The 19,996-nt window shown below is 56.8% G+C and overlaps 2 protein-coding genes across 5 annotated transcripts; one reads left to right on the top strand and one right to left on the bottom strand.

Annotated features, from left to right (window-relative positions):
* Positions 1 to 1,336: 1,336 nt before the first annotated feature.
* On the top strand, positions 1,337 to 12,592 carry LOC118175612 (ectonucleoside triphosphate diphosphohydrolase 8-like). Of its 3 annotated transcripts, XM_035341995.1 has the most exons (10): positions 1,337 to 3,700; positions 4,113 to 4,248; positions 5,166 to 5,283; positions 5,773 to 5,923; positions 7,776 to 7,935; positions 8,689 to 8,922; positions 9,897 to 10,169; positions 10,609 to 10,719; positions 11,337 to 11,474; positions 11,551 to 12,592. In XM_035341995.1, exons 2-10 carry the CDS (start codon positions 4,123 to 4,125, stop codon positions 11,731 to 11,733), a joined length of 1,494 nt encoding a protein of 497 aa, XP_035197886.1. In that variant the 5' UTR covers positions 1,337 to 3,700; positions 4,113 to 4,122; the 3' UTR covers positions 11,734 to 12,592. The 3 variants fall into 3 exon arrangements, with proteins under 3 accessions (XP_035197886.1, XP_035197887.1, XP_035197888.1); XM_035341996.1 differs by lacking the exon at positions 10,609 to 10,719; XM_035341997.1 differs by lacking the exon at positions 1,337 to 3,700 and having other exon boundaries at positions 4,116 to 4,289.
* A 1,740-nt stretch (positions 12,593 to 14,332) lies between these two features.
* Positions 14,333 to 19,475, bottom strand: LOC118175611 (ectonucleoside triphosphate diphosphohydrolase 8-like). Of its 2 annotated transcripts, none has more exons than XM_035341994.1 (9): positions 19,265 to 19,475; positions 18,502 to 18,619; positions 17,560 to 17,710; positions 17,148 to 17,307; positions 16,600 to 16,830; positions 15,686 to 15,949; positions 15,218 to 15,328; positions 14,928 to 15,065; positions 14,333 to 14,736 (listed from the first exon to the last, which is right to left on the bottom strand). In XM_035341994.1, the coding sequence occupies exons 1-9, from the start codon at positions 19,397 to 19,399 to the stop codon at positions 14,527 to 14,529; spliced, it is 1,518 nt and encodes a 505-aa protein (XP_035197885.1). In that variant the 5' UTR covers positions 19,400 to 19,475; the 3' UTR covers positions 14,333 to 14,526. The 2 variants fall into 2 exon arrangements, 1 of the variants encoding a protein (XP_035197885.1); XR_004755035.1 differs by having other exon boundaries at positions 14,604 to 14,736; positions 14,928 to 15,111.
* Positions 19,476 to 19,996: the final 521 nt, after the last annotated feature.

Genomic DNA, 19,996 nt, shown 5'->3' with positions numbered 1-19,996 from the left:
GGGAGGGACACCTGGAGGGCAGGACTTTGTTGGTGAGCTGCTCTGCTGGCTCTACGGGGGTCCATGCAGCTCCATGAGGTCTGCGAGCACGGCTGGGGGGGATGGCACCAGGGGAACCCAGGAACATGACCTCCCCCTGCATCCTGGAGAACATCACCATCTGACTGCCTGCTGCCATGCCAGGCCCCCCAGACTCATGTGAGCCGGGGCAGATCCGTGCCTCCAGATGGGTTTTCCCCACCAAGGACCCAGCAGCAGGGAGGGACAACAGCCTGGGGTGCCCACACCGTGTGACTGGCACAGCGCCTGGCTCCAGGGGCTCATCCCCAGCCCAGAGCTCCTGAACCCACAGCTGAGAGGGGGCTCTAAGACAGGCACAGTTGGGGCAATCAGGGCATGTTTATTAATGCCTCTCAGGGAAAGATGGTGAGTAGGAAGGAAAGGTCTGATCTGTTAATTGCCCGCTGGGAACAGCAGGGATGAGGGGTGTGCATTCCATAGGCAGCTGCAAATGTCCCCGGCTCCACCAGTCCTGATGGAGTCGGACGGGGAGGGAGAGCTGGAGCCGTTCCACCTGGGACGGTCACAGTGAAGTCTGGGAGCCTCTGGGAGGGAAAAGAGGAGCTGGAGTGAGCAGAGCAGCTCAGCCAGGCACAAGGCACCAGCACCCGCTGTGGCCAGAGCTGGGGTGGCCTCATGGTGCAGGAATTGCCTGGTGGGGAAATGAGAGGCTCTCCTTCCTCCAGGATCCTGTCCTTTAGGAAGGCCCAGGGGAGATGTTAGTACCCGAGGGGATCTCACTTCACAAACAGCAGCTGTGCCAGCTGCTGGCAGTCGTGGATGGGCTTTGAACCATGCTGAGCCTCCAGCAGCTCAGCAACTTCCTTCTGGGTCTCAGAGAGTCACCTGGAGGGCTGGGGACAAAGACGTGTGTCAATAGGTGTGTGCGTGTACTCTTTCAATACCTCCCAACAACAGATCTGTCAGCCTGCAGCAAGAAGAATGTGACCTTTAGGTCACTTCTCCAGTTATGAGCAAACAGCACATTCAGGTCTCCTCACAGCACATCCCTGAAGGCAAACAAGTCTGGGGCTCAGCAGCACTGGGACAGAGCACCCGAGGGTGTGCAGGCAGCCCCAGCCCGTGTGTTCCCAGGCAGACACCCTTTCAAGTGGCATCACCCAGTGACTCTCTGGCATGGAGATAGGGCTGTTGTCACCTTGGCAGAGCCCGGCCAGGACAGTGACACCTGTGAGAAGGAGCAGTGTGCTGCACGTGGGGCAACCGCACGTGGGAGGGGAACCAGCCTTGTGCCTCCTGGGGAGAAAGGGGGAAGAGAATGGGCAAGTGCCCTGCCCAGAGGAGGTAAAAGCTGAGGGAATTACCCAATTTGTTTATACAGGCCAAAAGTGAACCCACCAAGGGAGCAGGCATGGGTGTATCATGTGTGATGCATGCTGGGGACACAATGCAGGTTTGGGAAGGGGTCTGCAGCAAGACTTCACTTGGCCCCAGTTGGGGTCTGCACCTTCTTCTGTTCCCTGAAGTTTCTGCAGGGAGAGTTTTGTCAACAAATTTTGTCGTGACTTGGCTCAGGATTATTTATTGTAAGCAATTGGATCTTTTAACTGAGCTATTTAAAGACAACATTCCCTTTCCCAGGAAAGCCCCTGTCCTGCCCTGTGCCCACCTGCCCAGAGCCTGTGCTGCCAGCTGCCTGCTCCCCAGCTGCAGCCTGACAGAGCCCTGCCAGCCCCAGCACTCACATGGGCTCTTTGCTCAGGGAAAGTGCCGGGGGACGGGTTCTCCTGCCTTCGCTCGCTCTCATTTCCTCCCAGGACTCATCCACGTCTCCTTGCAAGAGAAGGGTGGATGACTGGGGCCCAAGTGGGTGAAGGGGGATGTGTCCTGGCCCCACGCATGGGTGCAAGGAGCTGGCTTCCTGTGGGGAGGTTGCTCCAAGGCCCCGTTGGAGTGACCACGGCTCCTGGAGGGACCGGGACCAGATTCCTGTGCTGGAGCCAAAGACAATGGGTGGGACCATGGGGCCACACACCCCTGCAATGGCACACATCCCACTTACTTGAATGTGTAGTCCTGCTCACCACATTCACAAGGTGTCCTCTGCTCTCAGAAGCTGTGCTGGTGGACCCGGCAGCACCGCAAGGCTCTGTGCCTGGTGTGTGGCCCCAGCTGCATCCCAGCTCCCTGCTGGGACATACACCAGGCTGGATGCAGACCTGGGGCACTCCCGTCTATCCCTGCTCCCTGCAGCCCAGGGCGCCCTGCCGGGCACCACAGGCCTGCACTGCTGCCTCAGCTTGGGCCCACGAGGTGTGTCCTTCACTGCCCTTGTGCCCACATGGATTGGGGCCGATATTGTTATGTGACCTCTGGAACTTCGTATTTCCTACTGATCGACCAGGAAAAGCAGGCTGAGGGGTCACTCGGCCCTGCTCAGGGGCAGGAGATGGAGGGTCTGGTGGGTGTGGGTGCAGAGCACTGCATGAAGGAACTGGGGTCAGCGCCTCTCTGTCCTGCCTGGGGATGAGTCCCCTTTGCTCAGGAAAGCGCTGTCTGGTGGCTGTGCAGACAGCAGGGGATTTCAGACCCAGGAAGGGAGCAGACACTCAATCACCCTCTTCCAGAGAAGCTACCTGAGTCCAAAGGGTATGTGGTATGTGGAGATAGGAGCAGAGGAGTGGTGGCACCATTTGGGCTCAACACATCCCACCAGCAGCATGTACCAGTGCAAAGGAGGCTGCCAAAGAGTGACTGGCCTGAAGGTCTGAATTTCAGAAGCAGAGAGCCCTGGGGATGGCCAAGCCCCCCATTTTGTAGGGTGCTGCTTTGGCTTCAGTGCACACAGCAGGGCCATCGAAACCACCATCCCTCCAGGTGCAGGGAAGGGTGCTCTGGGAAAGTCATATAACGCACGGACAGCTCCTCCCTCCTGGCAACTCTCTGCTTCACTCAGCTTAGATAAGGCAGCTGGGAACTGAGTCCTTCTGCTGCAATCAGCCTTTTGACAGCCGAGTCACACATGAGGAAGGGGTGACCACAGACTCAGATGGGCCATGCAGACGTCCTCCTTCCCGGGCTCTCATGTCTCCCCTGGAAAAGCTCAGGAATGCTGCTGAGACCCCTGGAGGGCCACCCTCCTCTTCCAGTGTGATAATCCTTCTCATCGTAATAAAACTTCTAAACAAGTGACCTTCCACTTTGTGTGTGATTGCAGAGCACTGGATACTGGAAACATCACTCTCACCTCTTAAAGACCTTGTAGAGACTTGTAATGGAAGGATTAAGAATGGTCAGAGCAAGGAGAGAACAGAAATGTGTGTGTAAAAGCACCAGAGGAGCAGGGGAATAAGGGTTAAGTGGGATAAAAGACAGGCGTGAGCCAACAGCCGCAGGACTCCTATGTGTGATTTCATTCAAATGAGGAGGAGGAACTACCTGGGCAAGGATAAGTTGTCAGGAAGATGCAGAAGGAGGCTGAGCCATAAATACATGAGTAAATCAAACATGAGTTTTGCTTAAGGCTGATGAGTTATGAGGCAACATGAGGTTGAGAAGACCTTCAACCTGTGTCCACTTCCAAAGGATATAAAAGGTGAGCCCAAGCTGGGTTTAGTGCCAGCAGTGGAGGAGCCCACAGCCACAGTGAGGACTCACAAGCCAGCTCCTAAACTAACAGGTGAGCTGAAATTTATTGTAAAATAAAATCACCTTCCCCTTCTACAATATCTTACAGTGGGGTTTGTTGCAACTTCCTATGTCCTTCTCTGTTTGGTGCAGTGTTTCTTTTCCTCTTCCTGGACCTGATCCTTCCCACAGTAGTGAGCTGAGCCGGAGGGGCTGTGGGACCTGGAGGACCATTGTGAACCCCCATGGTTGTGCCAGGCTTCTGGGGACATGCTCCTCTATCCTCAGCCCCACAGTTTTTTTCCTAATATTGCTGCTCTCAAGGAAAGACCTGACTACCCACCAGGACTTTTGAGCTTGAGATAGTGTCATCCTCGGGAGAACCTTTGGGGGTGCTCTCCTCAGTTCTTGCCAACCAGGTGGATGTGTCCAACCACCTTTCTCCTCTGTGTTTGTGTTTGCAGGCACCTTCCCATGATGTTTGCTAACAAAAAGCTCTTCACCACCACCATCCTCGGGGTCCTGGTCACACTCTCCATCATCGCCCTTGTTCTCAGCCTGGTGAAGATTGAAGATGTTGCCCTGCCACCCATGGTCAAGGTGAGGCCATAAGAGGGTCCCTCAGCAGCCATCCTGGGGAGGTGAGCAGAGACAACGGCTTGTCTTCGGGGTTAGGAGTGAAGAGGAGGGTGGTGGCACCTGCCATGTATCAGCTGGGTGGGCATTTTACTTTCATTCCCAGTTGCAGGCAAAAGAAATACAGCCTGGGCACATGGGAGTCAGGTCGCTGCACGCTGGACTGCCTCTGGCTGCCTCCTGCCCTTCATCTGAGGCTGCGTCTCCATGCCCTGCCTGCGGGGAAGCAAGCACAGCCATATCGTGGCTCCTGCATGGTGTTTAAGAGCATGCAAGCAGTGAGAAAAAACTGACAGCAGGTTGGGGCCAGACTCCTTTCCAGGCAGCAGAGGGAAGCCTTCTCTGAAACCTGCTGTGTGCTTGATGTGTTATGAAGAAGTGGGTGGGTAGGGCAGAGTCCCTCTGCATGGCCTTTGTCCCCTTTGCAGCTTGGAATCCCACTGAGGCTGCTGGAAGAGGGGTGCAGGGTCCCAGCGGAGCTGGAGGGCTTTTTGGGGAGGGTGACATGGCTGGGTGCTCAGGGCCAGGTGTGGCTCTGCGGGGCTGGGTGCAGCGACAGCGGGGGGGAGCAGGGGGATGAGGAGCTGCTGGCCCTGAGGTGGGGCAGGGCAGATACAAAAGGCATTTAACAGAAAATGAAAATAAGAAAGCATGAGGAAATCACCAAGAGAATGCTTGTGTGAGCTGACATTGTTGAAAAGAGCTCAGCAGAGGCAATGAAAAGCCCCTCAGGGAGAGATGCCCATGCTGAGGCCGTGCTCTGGCAGATGTGTCCTCCACTGCCGTGCTCTGCCTGGGGCACAGAACCGTACCTTGCAGTGGTGCTTTTGGGGCATCCTCGGCTCCTCCCTCTGGCATGACATCTTGGTTGTTCCTTCCAGTACGGGATGGTGTTCGATGCAGGCTCATCCCACACCTCTCTGTTTGTCTACGAGTGGGACTCAGACAAGGAGAACGACACTGGTGTGGTCAGCCAGACCTTATCCTGCGATGTCCAGGGTCAGTATCCCCTGGGCATGGGCTCACATGGCAGGCGGGGTGTCCTGCTCTTCGCCCAAGCTGGGCACCCCCTCTGCAGGCTGTCACTGCTGGCACAGTGTCAGCTGGCTGCAGGCAGGGGGTCCATAACTCCCCTGTGGATTTGCTCATGGCTGGGGGTCCCTCAACACCAGGTAGTGCCCAAACACTTGGTGGGACTGAAGTGTCTTGGAGCTCCTCTGGAGTTTTATCCTCTGCCTGGGACCCAGTAATGAAACATGGCCAAGTGTTAAATACCCACTCGGGGCTTTGCTGGGAGCACAGGTGCAGTGGGCCAGCACTCAGAGGTGGGGGAGCATAAGAGGACACCTGGGTGAGCCAGGTCCTGCAGGACCAGGGGACCCTGACAAAACACCCATTTTTCCAAGAGGTGACAGATGACACTGCCCTATGTCCTCCTGTTCCTTCACCTCTTTCCCATCAGACTGTCCCAGCCTGAATCTCTTCCAGGGCCAGGCATATCAAGCTATGCCAACAATCCCCCCAAAGCCGGTGATTCCCTAAGGGAGTGCCTGGATAAAGCCCTGAAGGTCGTTCCTGCCGAGAAGCAGAGAGATGTCCCAGCTTACCTTGGAGCAACAGCAGGCATGAGGTTACTGAGGTACTGCTGTGGGGTGCGGGGCTGACAGGGCAGTGGCACAGCATCCTCTCCTGCTCTCAGCTCTCCTGCTGCCTTGAGCCAGGCACGGGGGGGCGGAAGGTGCCAGACCAATGGGGGGACACAGGTGGCTGAGCTGTCCTGGGCGTTTGGTCCAGTGGTCAGAGAGGCTGCTCAGAGATGCCCATTGGCAGCCTGGGACCCCACGGCCCAGGAGGGTCCTGCATCTGCCCAGATGAGCCGTATGCCTAGATGGATTGGTGCTGGTGGGAAACGGGGCAGAGGCAGGAGGCAAAGGGGTTTGTGGGTCCTGACCTTTCCCCATCCAGTATTAGCTCTCTTCAAACATCAACCTTAATTTCATAGTTTTTGCTTTTATGGTTGCACATTTCTAAAATTATTTCTGTGCCATGGTGATCTGACCCCTTCCCTGAGCTGGGTCATAGCCTGAAGCTTACTTGCTTCAGAGAGCGAGCACAAGCCCACAGCCCCAGGACACCTGCCCCACTTGGAGGTCTGAAACCAGCCTGGAACCTTCCCGACAGACCCATGAGCTCAGCAGCCAGCTCTGGCTTTGGCAGGGGGTCAGTGGGTGGTCATATGTGACCCTCAGCAAGTTGCAAATGACAGTGATCTGAGTGGTGCGGCTGACATGCTGGAGGGAAAGGATGTCACCCAGAGGGAGCTGGACAGGTTCAAGAGGTGGTCCCGTGTGTACAACACACAGTTCAACAAGGCCACGTGCAAGGTTGTGCACCTGGGCTGGGGCAGTCCCAAGCACAAATACAGGCTGGGTGATGAGTGGATTGAGAGCAACCCTTCAGCGGACTGGGGGTACAGGTGGATGAAAAGCTAAACATGAGCCAGTAGTGTGAGCTTGTAGCCCAGAAAGCCAACTGTGTCCTGGGCTGCTACAAGAGCAGCATGGGCAGCAGGGTGATGGAGGTGATTGCCCCCTCTGCTCTGCTCTTGTGAGACCCCACCTGGAGCCTGCATTCAGCTCTGGGGCCCCTAGCACAGGAAGGACATGGACCTGCTAGAGTCCCGAGGAAGACATTAAGATGATCAAGGGTCTGGAGCACCTCTCCTACAGAGACAGGCTGAGGGAGCCTGGAGAAGAGAAGGCTCCGGGATGACTTTATAGAGGCCTTCCAGTGCCTAAAGGGGGCTGCAGGAAAGCTGGGGAAGGACTCTTTGTCAAGGAGTGGAATAATATGGCAAGAGGGGATGGCTTTAAACTAAAAAGGGTAGGTCTAGATTAGATATAAGGAAGAAATTCTATGCAATGAGGGTGGTAAGGCCCTGGTCCAGGCTGCCCAGAAGAGCTGTGGGTGCCCCATCCCTGGCAGTGCCCAAGGCCAGGCTGGATGGGGCTGGAGCCTGGTGGGAGGGGTCCTTGCCCTTGGCAGGGGTTGAAACTGGATGGGCTTTAAGGTCCTTTCCAACATAAACCCTTCTGTAGTACTATGACTGCATGATTTTCTGATGTCCTGTGTTACGTAGCACATTAGATGATCTTGTCCTGAAGGTCCCCTCTGGCCTTCAACACCATGAAGATACTTAGGTAGCAAAGGGTGGCCTGGAAAACCACTATGTGACTGGGATCAAGCTGCACTGGAGGGAAGAGTTCAATATGGCTCCTAGATTTGTGATTCTGAGCCTAGATGGTGGGACAGCTAGGATTTAGGCAGCAGAAGCTGTGTGAGCTGCTCCCACAAGTTATGTAGCAGGAAACACCATTTCACACAATCTACCTGTTGCAAAAAACTCAAGCGAAAAAGTAAACTGTTTCTTGTGCTTCCTCGGCAGTACTGATGTAGTTGGGTATGGGTCCTGACCTTTGAATCCTTCTTAGGCTACGGAATAGCTCAGCTGCAGACCAAATCCTGGCCGAAATTGCTAAAACCATGCGAGAGTACCCTGTGGCTTTCCGTGGGGCTCGGATCATTACAGGAGAAGAGGAGGGAGCTTATGGCTGGATCACCATCAACTACCTGCTGGAGTCCTTCACCAAGGTGGGAGACAGGCAAAACACCCACTCTTCTGATAGCACAGAAGGAAGGGTTTGGGTTAATGGCTTTCAGCAGTGGTCTGGGGGCAGCAGCCAGTTATCCTCCGACTTGCCGCCAGTGAGAGAGGCAAGAAATCAGGAATGGGGGTGTTCCTGCTAAAAACTGTGGGCACCATGTGGACATGGGGTCTCTTAGGGGCCATACAGCCCAACAGGGATGGTTTGCTCCTGACCGGCTTTGCCTCACTGCCCTGGGAAGGTCCATGTTCACGTGGCACTGGGAGATCTGTGCTTGGCTTCCACATATCACTCTGAAGGAGGCTGGAGCCAAACCTGCTTCCTGCCGTCCTTGCTCCCCACACTGCCACAGCTGCCCACAGTGCTGGCTAACGGAGCCTTTCTGTCCTTCCCCTGGCTCTGACGGCCCACAGCCTTCTCTCCAGAAGGGCAGAGGTCTACCCCCTCCAAGTCAGGTCCCCTGCAGCCCTCTGGGGGGCACAAGTGACCTTGAGCCCACTGAGCCCACATCTTGACCATCAGACGGTTCAACCTCTGTTTTCTCCTGGCTCTGAGAAATGTCCAGACTTGTTGAGGTGGGAAGGCAGTGGGACCTCATGTACAGAAAGAGACAGCTAAGACCCCACATCCATCACATTTAGTAACAAAACCCCATTGACTTGAATGGATGACAATTTTGCTCAGGGCAAGTAACCGCAGCCATATCCCACTTCTCTTCCTCTCCTGTTTGTCTTGGCAGTACTCCCCCAAAGCACATACGTGGGTCCGTCCAGAGGCAGCCAACATTTTGGGGGCACTGGATCTTGGAGGCGCATCAACGCAGATCAGCTTTATCCCCAAAGGTTCAGTTATAAACTGGAATGAAACCTCCAGGTTCATGCTGTACGGGTATAACTACAGCATCTACACACACAGCTACCTCTGCTACGGGCAGAATGAGATGCTGAAGCGCCTGGCAAAGGAGTTAATTCTGGTGAGAGGGGAACTGGGGGGGTAATCAGACTACTCTCGGGATACCAAGCACAGGCTTGTTAACGTATAAAACAATAATGCTTTTTCAGAGAGGCATCAGCAGGGACTGAGAGCAGGTACAGAAATGGGTAGGCAGGCATGGGGAGTAGCATGGGAAGCAGAAGAAGGGGAGGCTCAGGAAAGATCATCTGCCTGTATGCATCTGCCTTGCAGGAGAGTTCAGAAAAGGCAGGATCAGACTCTTCTCAAAGGTGCAAAGTGACATTGCCACAAGCCAGAACATGGGAGCTTCTGACTAGATGCAGAACTTTTTCCCCAAAAAGGGTAGCCAAATTTCTGGAATAGAACCCAGAAATGTTGTGGAGTCACCACCCTTGGAGACATTCAAAACTTGTTGGGACAAGGCTCTGACCAACCAGATCTGGTTGGTGATGCTTTAAGGAGGGGGCTGGCACAGAGTCTGATAGCTGCCCCCTAGCCCCAACTACTCTGTGAATGTGTGGGCCTGAGAAAAGATGACCAGAGACATTGCTCAGGGCACTTTTGGAAGGTCAGAGGGGAAGAGGGTCTTCGTGGAGTTGCACCTTACCTGAATTTTGTTCATGTTGCATAGCCAGGAAGGTCCCATGTGGTGTCCCTGGATGGGACTGGAGCTGGAGTAAGAGCTGGGGTAGAGAGGGTCTGTGTGTCCCAGACCATGGAGCAGCTTGCTGGGTCTGCAGCATCCGTCTGCCTCAGTGGGAGAAAGGTATCGTGCAGACTGGAGCTGCATAAAGCAGGGGGGAAGAACTAATGCTAAGCTGAGGCTGGGACTGCAGGAGGACAAGACCAGGATTAAACAGTGTGAGGGTCATTCCCTGCTGTGGAGGTGGGATATGCCTGCACCATGTTCCTGGAGGGAAGCCACCTGGTATGCCCACCAAGAGGTTTGGAGGAGGCTGCAGCCTGCAAATCACAGAATTTTGCTATTCCCAGGAGTCATCCTCCAGAACACGAGTTGAACACCCTTGCTATCCCAAAGACTACAATGAAACCATCTTGCTGTCTTCCTTCCACACCAGCCCCTGCACCAATGCGAGCGACCCACGCCTGTCCCCCAGTGACAGAAATGTGACCCTGGAGGGCAGGGGCAATGCCAGCGGGTGCCTGGTTGCCATCAGGAAGCTCTTCAATTTCTCGGCGTGTGGCCAGAGCCAGGACTGCACCTTTGATGGCGTCTACCAGCCCCCCATCAGCGGGCAGTTCTTTGTAAGGCAAACCCTGCCCCCCCCACCTGCCCAGCTGCACGTGTCCCCCGGGCACTGCAGTGTCACGCTGTGCCCCATGCCACTGTCACCTCCCCACAGCAGAACAGGGGCAAGAAGCATCCACATTGCTGGTGCCCCAGGGCACACCAGGGCTTGCTGCTGGTGGGTTTTCCAGCCAGAGCTCCATATGGGACCATTTTAATACGACGGTAGCTTAGTCAAAAATAAATTTTCAGTGAAAAAAAAAAAAGAAGGCACACAGACCCCCAGCCATCGTCTGTGCTGGGACAGGGACAGTGATGCCTAGGGATGTGCAAGGGTGGGACAGACCTGGTGAAGCCGCCCCTGCAGGCAGTTGTGCTCTGAGGGAGACAGGGCAACTCCCTCTGGGGGGGTTCTCTCGCAGTAACACATCAGTGATTGTACCTCTTGCCTTTCAGGCCTTTTCTGCTTTTTACTATAACTTCAAGTTTCTCAACCTGACCGAGGGGCAGCCACTGGCCACCGTCAGGGAGACCATCGAGCGTTTCTGTGCAAGGAGCTGGGAGGACGTATGTTCCTAATGATCAGAGGCTCTGGGGCAGCTGCACAAGAAAATGGGTGGGGGGACTGCCCCAGGGAGAGGCTCCCTGATTGCTGAGCTGTGCCCTACACAGTGGAGCCATCCCTGGGCTCTGGGAGGGAGCCAGGACCATTCTGAAGCTACCCTCAGGGGCTCTTTTTGCCCATACAACATGGGGAAAGGGGCAGGTCAAAGCAGCATCGTGTCCCCATCATCATGGGAGCTGGGATGGATGTGGGGATGGAGACCTGGAGGAGGGTGAGAGGATTCAGCTGCTGGGGAGGAGTCAAACAGGGATGAGTAAGGTCAAGAGGTGTGGTAGGACCACCACGGGGCAGAGAGTAGGAGCCCCTTGCACAAGGAGGCTGAAATGGGAGAATTTGGAGTGAGAGGAACTCCATCCAATGTGTCTGTATTTTCATGTGGGGATTAAATCCTCCTCAAAGGAGTTGTCCTGTGTGGGCAGAACCAAAACACCCATATAGCCCTGAAGTCTTTCTCTGCATGCTGGTGGTTGTGGAGCCATTGCTCCTTGAGCAGGGCATTGTCCCTGAATGGAAATGACTTGCAAATAACTTCCCTTTCTCTCTAAATGTCCCCTCCCAGCTTTCTTCCAGCTACCTTGAAGAGAACCCTGAGAGGCTGCCCAAATACTGCGCCAACGCCAACTACATCCTCACACTCCTCCTCGACGCCTACAAGTTCAACGAGAGCAGCTGGAACAACATCTTCTTCCAGATGAAGGTGAACGGGGAAGCTGGCCGGTGGGTGGGGACAGGGGCAGCACTAGGCTAACTCAGTGTCCCCTCTCCTCACGCAGGCGGGGAGCGCTGACGTGGGCTGGACACTGGGCTACATGCTGAACCTCACCAACATGATCCCGGCAGAGGCTCCGGGGCAGCTGAAGGGGCACGCTCCCTCCCTGTGGGCTGCAGCCATAGCCTTTGTTGCCCTCACACTGGCCTTGGGGCTCATTGCCCTGCTGCTGCTCTTGCACGTGTAGGAACAGTAACCTCCAGGGCACTGAAGAACCAGAGGCTGGCCTGTGGGACTGGCCCCAAACATGAGGAGAGGCACTACAGGAGGTTTTCAGATCAGCCTACACACCTCAGCCATGCTGACCTGCCTCTTCACACCGCCACGCCTGTTACAGGTCCGGCCTGCACCCACCAGCTGGAGTGTGGGGATGGGCAGAGCCAGCCGGGCCATGGAGGACCTGGGTGCCAGACCGCCAGCCTGTGGCCACAGGCACATGGTAGCCAGGTGCATCCTCCAGTGCTGGGTCTGACCATGGTCACCAACAGCTAGGAGGGTCCCTGCCAGGTCTGCCAGCCTGAGGGCATGCAAGGCTCTGTGGTGCTCCAGCTGACTCTCCTGAATACCCATTGTCTGGGCTCAGCTGATGGCCTTGGAGATGAAAGGCAAATTGAGCATCCAGAGCCAGAATGGTGGTCCATGCCTCCCCGCAGGGTCCATCTCCTTTCCCCTCCCCTCCTCTCTCTCCCCTCTCTTCCCTTCCATGATGGGATAAAGGGATCGCCGTTCCCAAGCACCTTCCCAGACACCGGGCTGTCCCACCAGCACAAGTCTTGTGCACTCTGGGTGTCAGGCTGTGACTCCAGCAGGCTGCAAGTCCTACCCTGACCTGCACAGGGCACTGAACTGCGTCCTGCCCGCAGCTGTGTCCTTGCCTTTGCCTTTGGTCCTGCTCACTCCTTATCTGCCCTGCACATGATTCATCTTGCTATTTGCCAGCAGCACATTTGCCTCCCGGCACTACAGAGCTGACATTTGCTGTTTCTGCACAGAGGCAAGCACCCAACCACTCCTGTTATCCAGAAATAAACATTGCAAAAGGCAGCGAAGACGGAAATGCTTGTTCTATTGCTCCTGAGCTGATAAGATTTTATTGCTTCCATGTCCCAGGTAAGGGCTGGTTATGATGACGACAGGAACTCAGGGGAAAGGGGACAGAACTATTGCCCCAGCAACAGAAAGAGAAATCCATCCCCTCAGCACCGCCCAGTGCTGCAGGGAGCAGGGTGCTCGCCCCACGCAGCGCCCACTGGACCTTGAGGGGGCACCAGGACAAGGACATCTTCCAAGAACTGGGGTTCCCAAATCTCCTGGGTACTGGAAAGGGAGGGCGAGATACCTGCCTGGCACAGACACAGGGCACATATGACAAAAGATGGACCTTGTGTGGGAAAACAGGGGGGCTGCTCCCAACTATTGTCTACCCAGACTTCAGTAAGGCATTTGACATTGTCCCCCGTAAAATCCTCGTAGAGAAGCTGTTGAAGTAGGGGCTAGATGGGCAGATTGAAGTGGATTGAACAGCCACACCCTTGGAGGGTCATTAGCAGTGTGCCCCAGGGATCAGCTCTGGGTCCAGACGTGTTTAACAACTTCATTAATGATCTGGATGAAGGGGCAGAGCGTACCTTCAGCGAGTGTACAGCTGGCACAAAATGGGGTGGCATTGCTGATGCACCAGAGGGCCCAGCTGCCAACCAGAGGGACCTCAACAGGCTGGAGGAATGGGCTGATAGGATCCGCCTGATGTTCCCCAGGGAGAGAGGTGCAGGGTCCTTCTCCCCGGGGAGGAACAGCCCCGGCACCAGGACGTGCTGGGGGCACCCAGCTGGAAGCAGCCTGCCCAGAAGGGCCCTGCTGGGCACCAAGCTGGCCGTGAGGCAGCAACCGGCCCTCCCTCAGGGCAAAGAAGGCAGGGAATGGTGCCCTGGGCTGCATTAGGGAAAATAATACCAGCAGGTGGGGGGAGGTGATCCTTCCCCTCTTTCAGCACTGCGGAGGCCACCCCCTGAGGGCTGCGTCCCGCTCAGGACTCCCCAGAACAAGAGACCACGAGCAAGTCCCCCGAAGGCCACGGAGTCAAGCAAAGGCTTGGAGCCCCTCTGCTGTGAGGAGAGGCTGAGAGAGCTGGGACTGCTCAGCCTGGGGAAGGGGGGGCTCCAGGGAGATCTCATCAGTGCCTAGAAATGCTTGGAGGGAGGCCACTCTCATCATTGGTGCCCAGTGCCAGGACAAGAGGCAATGGGCACAACCTGGAGCACAGGAGGCTCCCTCTGAACAACAGGCAGCCCTTCTGTGCTGTGCAGGTGGCAGGGCACTGGCACAGGCTGCCCAGAGAGGTTGTGGAGTCTCCAAAGCTGTATGGACATGGTGCTGGGAAAGGAGGAGGTCTGCTGGGGCAGGGCTTGGATCAGAGGGACCCAGAGGTGCCTCCAGCCCCAGCCATGCTGTGATTCTGTGACTCACCACCTCACACAGCTTCCCAGTCCTGGGCAGAGCCCAGACCAACTTTCCCCCATGGCCCCAACATCCCTCTAGGTGGCACCTCTGTCCCACCTGGGGTATCTGCTGTGGGTGGTGACCAGCCCTGCAATGATTCTGTTGCTGCTAGACACCCCTTCTCTCTTCCTGGCCGCTCTGCTCATAGCTGCCCCTCATCACTGCTGTTGCCAAGCCCCCAGTGCTGAGCCCTGCCCCCCACAGCAACCATGCCCTTTCTCCCAGAGGCTTCTTCAACCAGCAGCAAGGGGAAAGAGAAACCACAGAGCACACTGTTACAGGGTGGGTTTTTGTTTGTTTGTTTGATTGTTTATTTGTTTTTAAGGCCTGTGCTGCTTCCAGTTTACTAGGCCATGACACAGGTGCCCCACATTGTAAGTTTGCAGCTCTGGGATATGGGGTCCATTCCCCCACTGGCAGCTCCTTGCACAAGGTTGGCAGCAGGACCAGGTGGCTGCAGCAGCCTCTGCAGCCAGCACTGCTAGAGGCTCTCATAATCAGAGTAGTTCTTCTGGTAGCATATAGCCACGAACAGGCAGAAGGTGAGAACCAGCATGACGGCCAGCAAGACCGTGGCTGCTATCCAGTTGCTTCTTGGGAGCCCTATGACGCTCTGGGGGGTCTCCGGGGGAATCATGTTGGTGAGATTGAGCATATAGCCCAGAGTCCAGCCCACATCTACGTTTGAGACCTGTGCAGACAGAGAAGGAAGAGGGATGTGAAGGACTGCAAAGTATCAGGCAAGCCTGGACGTGGGTGGTGGACGGTGCCAACCTATCATCCCCTGTTCCCGCACCCCAGTGGGGCAAATCAGGGTGGGCACAAGCGTGCAAGCTTAGTGAAGCAGCTGCGAGGCAAGGTGGCAGCTGGACACTTTCCTACCTGCTGGTGGAAGTGGATGTTCTGCCACGTCTTGTGGTTGAATTTGTAGCCTTGCAGCAGGAGGGTGAGGGTGTAGGAGCTGGCTGCACAGGAATCACGGAGGTGGGACCTGTTCACAGTGGGGAACTCCTCCTGCAGCTGTAGATGTGGAAGAGCAAAGGGAAGCAGCCAGTGGGGAAGGGCTCTGCAGTGCAATCAGGAGCAGCAGCTGTGAGGCTGCAGGCTGCTCTCCCACCTCTCTCCCCGCCCAGAGATGGGCAGGGGCCAGCAGCAGCTAGGCGGGATCTTACCTTCTTCCAATTCCTGGTGCAGAATTTCCAGAGAGTGTCATTGACTGAGTTCAGGGACTGCTCTCCAGTCAGGTTCAGAAAGCGAAGGCTGTAATAAAACCCTGAAAAGGCCTGTGGATGTTTATGACCAAAAGCAGCAGGTTAGTGAAGGGCACAGGTTTTCCTGCCACCCTCCACCCTCTGGGTGCTCTGTGGGTGTTCACAGGGCAGACGATGTAGGGTGCTGCCTGCTGACCAGCTTGAAGAGAGCTCTGGAGACTGGAAATACAGAATATGGTAGTCTGTTTGGCACACCAGTGAGCACCCTGCATGTCTCCATGCATCAAGAACACCCCAGCTTTCAAGGCATCCATTGTCACTAGCACTATTCACGTTCCTCCTACAACAGGTTTTCCAGAGCCTTGGCCAGCCTCTGGTTCCCCAAAACCCCACACCCACACCACCACCGTGGGGTCGGAGGCTCCTTACAAAGAACTGGCCCCGCACAGGCGGCTGATAAACCCCATTGAACCCGCACGTCCTGTTGGTCCCACAGGTGAAGTTGAAGAGTTTCTGCATGGCAGTGCTGCATGCCGCTGGGTCCCCTGTCCCCGTTACCATGAGGACCTGTGCAGGGCTGGGTGTGCTTGGTGTGGGGACACAGGGGCTGTTGTAGAGCTCTGCCATGGTGACGTTCTCCTGGTATCCCCTGGGGTAGCAGGGGTGAGATATGTGCTGGGAAGATAGGTTGCCCTGGAGAGAGAGGGAGGCATTAGCATCACTCTGGCACTGAGGATGAGGATGGAGAGAAGCAGCCCACAGACAGTGCCTGTTCGCACACCTGCCATCATGCAGGCCCCATTGGCCATGAGGTCTCATCCAACACCATGCTATGAGGTACAGGCATAGTGCTGTAGGCACAGCCAGGGCATGCCCTGTTGCAGTCAGGGATCAGCTACAGCAACAGCTACATGCTCAGGGCTAAAAAATCCCATTGTGTCTTCCCCAGCCTCGTGGCACCCAGTGTGTTCCCTCCTCCAGGACTCAGGTCCTTCTAGCAGCTGTGACTGAGGCTGGGCTGACACAGCCCCACAATCAGGACAGGAAAGGAGAGTGGGTGGGCAAGATGGCCCTGGGACGGGACCCTGGGCACCAGCTGCCTTGGCAGTGCCTGTGGTCAGGCACCAGGCATCTGACTCCATCTGTTTCATTCCTGCGCTGATGCTGGGACATGCCTGAGGTGGCTCCTGCAAAGGTGGCCCCATTGCATCTGCTATCCTGACTGGTGCTTGCACAAAGGCACTGAGCCTCCTGGTCATAACACCCAGCATGTGCTGCCTGCCCAGCTCAGTCAGATCAGGGCTTTGGCTGCAGGAGATGAGCACAAGGCTGGAGGCAATTACCTGGTGTAAAGATGCCATCAGCCTCTTCAGGGCTTGCCTTTGTCCATAGCAAAGGTAGCTGTGGGTGTAAATTGAGTAGTTGGTCCCATACAGTCTGAGGAGAGCTCTTGTGTTGCTGTCATCTATGGTGGTCCCAGGAAGAAATGTGATCTGGGTGGAAGCCCCACCAAGGTCCAAAGCTCCAACAGCATCCTCAACTGGTGGGTGGGTCCACTTGCCTGTGAAGGAACACTGCCCCGAACCAAGACTCACTTACAGGGCGCACAGACCCAGTGCAGGGTGAGCGCAGGAGTATTGGCTTCCCAGCCCAAACTACAGCATGGCAGGGAGAGGGGACCCACAGTTCACTGGCCTCACAGCCGCTAGGGCTCCTCCAGACACTGAGGGGGCTGATGCAGCTCCAGATTTCCCTGTTTCACTTTCAAACAAGGACTGACCCCAGGGGATCCTGACCCTGATACCCAGAAATACTGAGGATGCTCCATAAAAGGAGGATCTCCCAGCACAGTGAGACCTTCCCTCCCCTCTGCCCTCTCACCATCCCACACCTTGATGAGTGTCCCCAGCAGGTAGTTGACAGTGATCCAGCCAAAGGTGCCCTCCTCATTCCCTGTGAGGATCTGAGCTCCACGGAAGTCCACTGGGTACTCTCGAATGGCCTTGGTGACCTCAGCGAAGACCTGCTCAGCTTTTGTGCTATTTTGCTCCCTGCCAAGGGAAGGAGGGAGAGCATGGTATGGGCAGAAAATGTGTAATGAAAGGGTCACTGGTTCCCCACCACAAATGGGTTCACCAGAGATGCCAGCCAGGAAGGCAAAGTGTCCCTTCAACCTTGCAACATAACCTCTGAGCCCTTCCCGTCACCAGCAGCCCCGTCCCATTGCTGCTTTCACTGGAGAGCAGGCTTTGAGGGTTTGGGGCAGGGCTGTGGAGGTGTGTAGCTTCAGGCAGTGCCAGTACCTCAGCAGCCGCATGCCCGCTGTGGCCCCCAGGTAGGTGGGGGTGTCCCGCTGCTGCCCTGCAGGGATGATCGTCATGGCCTTGTCCAGGCAGGGCTTCAGGCTGGCTCCAGCCCCAGCGGGGTCATCTGCGTAGCTGGAGATGCCAGATCCTGCAAGAGAGCACCCCCTGATGGAGCCAGCCCAGGAGGGATGAGATAGCAGAGGATATGTCCACCCATCCTACAAGCCCAGGGAGCTCTCAGCCTCCCTGGCAATACTCAGAAGTCTCAGTCACTGACCAAAACTCTGTGTTTTGGGCATACCTAAAAGACAGGTACTGACCCAAAGAGCAGGTAGGAAACGCAAGCAAAAACTCAACAGAGACACAGTAACATTTATCTGAAGAGCTCTTAGGAGGCCTCGTGGGAACATGAAGACACGCTTTAAGTCATGAAACTGTAAAGAGATATCATGGGAAGAGCTAAAGAATGGGTTGCACTGGAGAAGACTCAAGCTCTGCACATCCAACACCAAAGGCTGCAAGATGAAGCACAACACACAGCTGCAAGACAAGACTGGTTCCATAAGCTGTGCTAACTGGGGGCCCAATTTCTTCCCCCACCTCTGGGCAGCCTCTGGGCACCTCACCCTGATACTCTAGGGCTCCCTAAACCACAGCCTCTCCCCCACAATTTAGTTTGGTTCTTCTGGGTCATCTTTTGGCACAGCACAGCTGCAAGACAGGTTGCTCACCATGCTGCAGGAGTTAGGGACAGCAACCTGGGGCAGACGGGCAGACATGTCCTGGCCCAGTGGCTTTTGCCAGTCCTAGCCCAGCTCATTGTACCATCTCCCTGGCCCTACCCACAACAGCCACCACTGTCGGGCTCCAGGACCCATCAGCTGCAGTGTCCCCAGGCAGAGGCTGGGCAGAGGGGCAGACATGTCCTGGCACACTCACCATTCACAGTGCAGGTTTCCACCTGGCTGACAATGCCTGTGCCATTCTCCTTGTTCGCAGGCCACTGGTAGATGTAGAGAGCCGTGTGCGTGGAGCCAGCATCAAACACAATTCCGTACTAGGGAGGCAGAGGGGACACAAGGTGACCGCATTCTTGGGGCTGCACCAACTGCCATGGGAAGTCTCGCTTCCTACATGTACCCACCAGCAGCACCAGGCTGCACCCTCAGCCTCCCTTCCCTGGTCCCGCTTCTCTTCTAAGCCCCTGACATGGCCAGCCAAGGCAGCCACCACAGAGGGAAGACAGGCAGGACAGGCAGGCAGGACGCGCGGAGCAGGGAGGCATCCTTACATGTGCTACAGAGCTCAGCCAGAGCTGCTGTCAGACCTGCAGCCGTGGCAGATCTCACCAAAAAAAAATGTGATTTTTAAATCCCCAAATCTGCAAAAGCCCGTATGAGACGACAGCAGAAAGCAACAGGAGAGAGAAGGAAAGCACCGCGTGGTCCAGAGATCCGACACCAGGGAAGCGCAAGTGCCTGGGTGAGGACGGCGCAGTGCTGGAGGAAGGCTGCCCTTCGCCTTCCCCTCCTCACCAAGGAGATGGGACCGCGGTGTGGGGCCTGCCCTGCCCGGCCCTGCCTCTGCCAAGCCCGGAAAAGCCGGGCCGGTCCTGGGCAGCCTCGCAAGTGGCAGTGCCGGGGCAGGAGCCGGGCCGAGCAGTGGAAGGGGCTGGCGGCCGTTCCTGGCCCCGGGCACCTACTTTAGTCCTCGCGGGAAGGGCAGCGTCCCCGTCCGGGCCCAGCACCAGGAGGAAGACGGCCGCCACCAGCACCGCCAGCACAACCAGCGCAGCTACCGAGCCCCAGCCTGCCGCCCCGGCCCGGCACGGCCTCATCGTGCCAGCGATGGGCTCCGCGAGGCCGCCCCGGCCCACCGCGGGGGTCGGGAGCCGCGCGGCGCCTCAGGCAGGGCCCGCGGGCAAAGCGAAAGCGGCGGGGCCGCGCCGCTCGGACGTCCGGGTGTCCGCCCCGGGCCGCCGGCGGGGGGTGCGCGGCGTGGAGCGGGGCGCTGAGGGGACGGCGGCACCCGCGGCTGCACCGCCCGAGGACGGGGCCCCTGGCCGTGGGGGCAGGACCCTCTCCGCGGGGACAGAGGGGACTCCGGTCACGGGGACCGCTTGTGATCTGTGGGGACGGGTACTGGCCGCGGGGACGGCTGTGTTCCTGGCTGCCGGGATGGGTCCCTCACCACGGGGGTGGGTCTGCATGGCTGTGGAGGCTGACGGGTCCCTGACTAGGAGAACGGGATGCTGGCGGTGGAGCCCAGCTGTGGGGATAGAGAGGACCCTGCCCATGGGCACTGGTCCCTGCCCATGGAGGCAGATGGGTGCCTGGCCAGGGTGGCAGGTCCCTGGCAGTGGGGATGGGTTCCACCGGGTGTCCCTGGCCATGAGGATGGGTCCCCACCTGCTGGGTCCCTCATGTTTCTGCCC

The sequence above is a fragment of the Oxyura jamaicensis genome, chromosome 17, assembly GCF_011077185.1.
Source record: "Oxyura jamaicensis isolate SHBP4307 breed ruddy duck chromosome 17, BPBGC_Ojam_1.0, whole genome shotgun sequence".
NCBI lineage: Eukaryota > Metazoa > Chordata > Aves > Anseriformes > Anatidae > Oxyura > Oxyura jamaicensis.
This window is presented reverse-complemented; position numbering and strand designations above follow the sequence as displayed.

Excerpts from the sequence above, each read along its gene's own strand:
- LOC118175612 (XM_035341995.1), top strand. The coding sequence starts at position 4,123 with ATGATGTTTGCTAACAAAAAGCTCTTCACCACCACCATCCTCGGGGTC. Across the intron at positions 5,284-5,772 it reads CTTATCCTGCGATGTCCAGG|GGCCAGGCATATCAAGCTAT; the intron begins GTCAGTATCCCC and ends AATCTCTTCCAG. Across the intron at positions 10,170-10,608 it reads CCATCAGCGGGCAGTTCTTT|GCCTTTTCTGCTTTTTACTA; the intron begins GTAAGGCAAACC and ends CTTGCCTTTCAG.
- LOC118175611 (XM_035341994.1), bottom strand. The coding sequence starts at position 19,399 with ATGAGGCCGTGCCGGGCCGGGGCGGCAGGCTGGGGCTCGGTAGCTGCG. Across the intron at positions 17,711-18,501 it reads GGAAACCTGCACTGTGAATG|GATCTGGCATCTCCAGCTAC; the intron begins GTGAGTGTGCCA and ends GCTCTCTTGCAG. Across the intron at positions 14,737-14,927 it reads ACATCCACTTCCACCAGCAG|GTCTCAAACGTAGATGTGGG; the intron begins GTAGGAAAGTGT and ends CTGTCTGCACAG.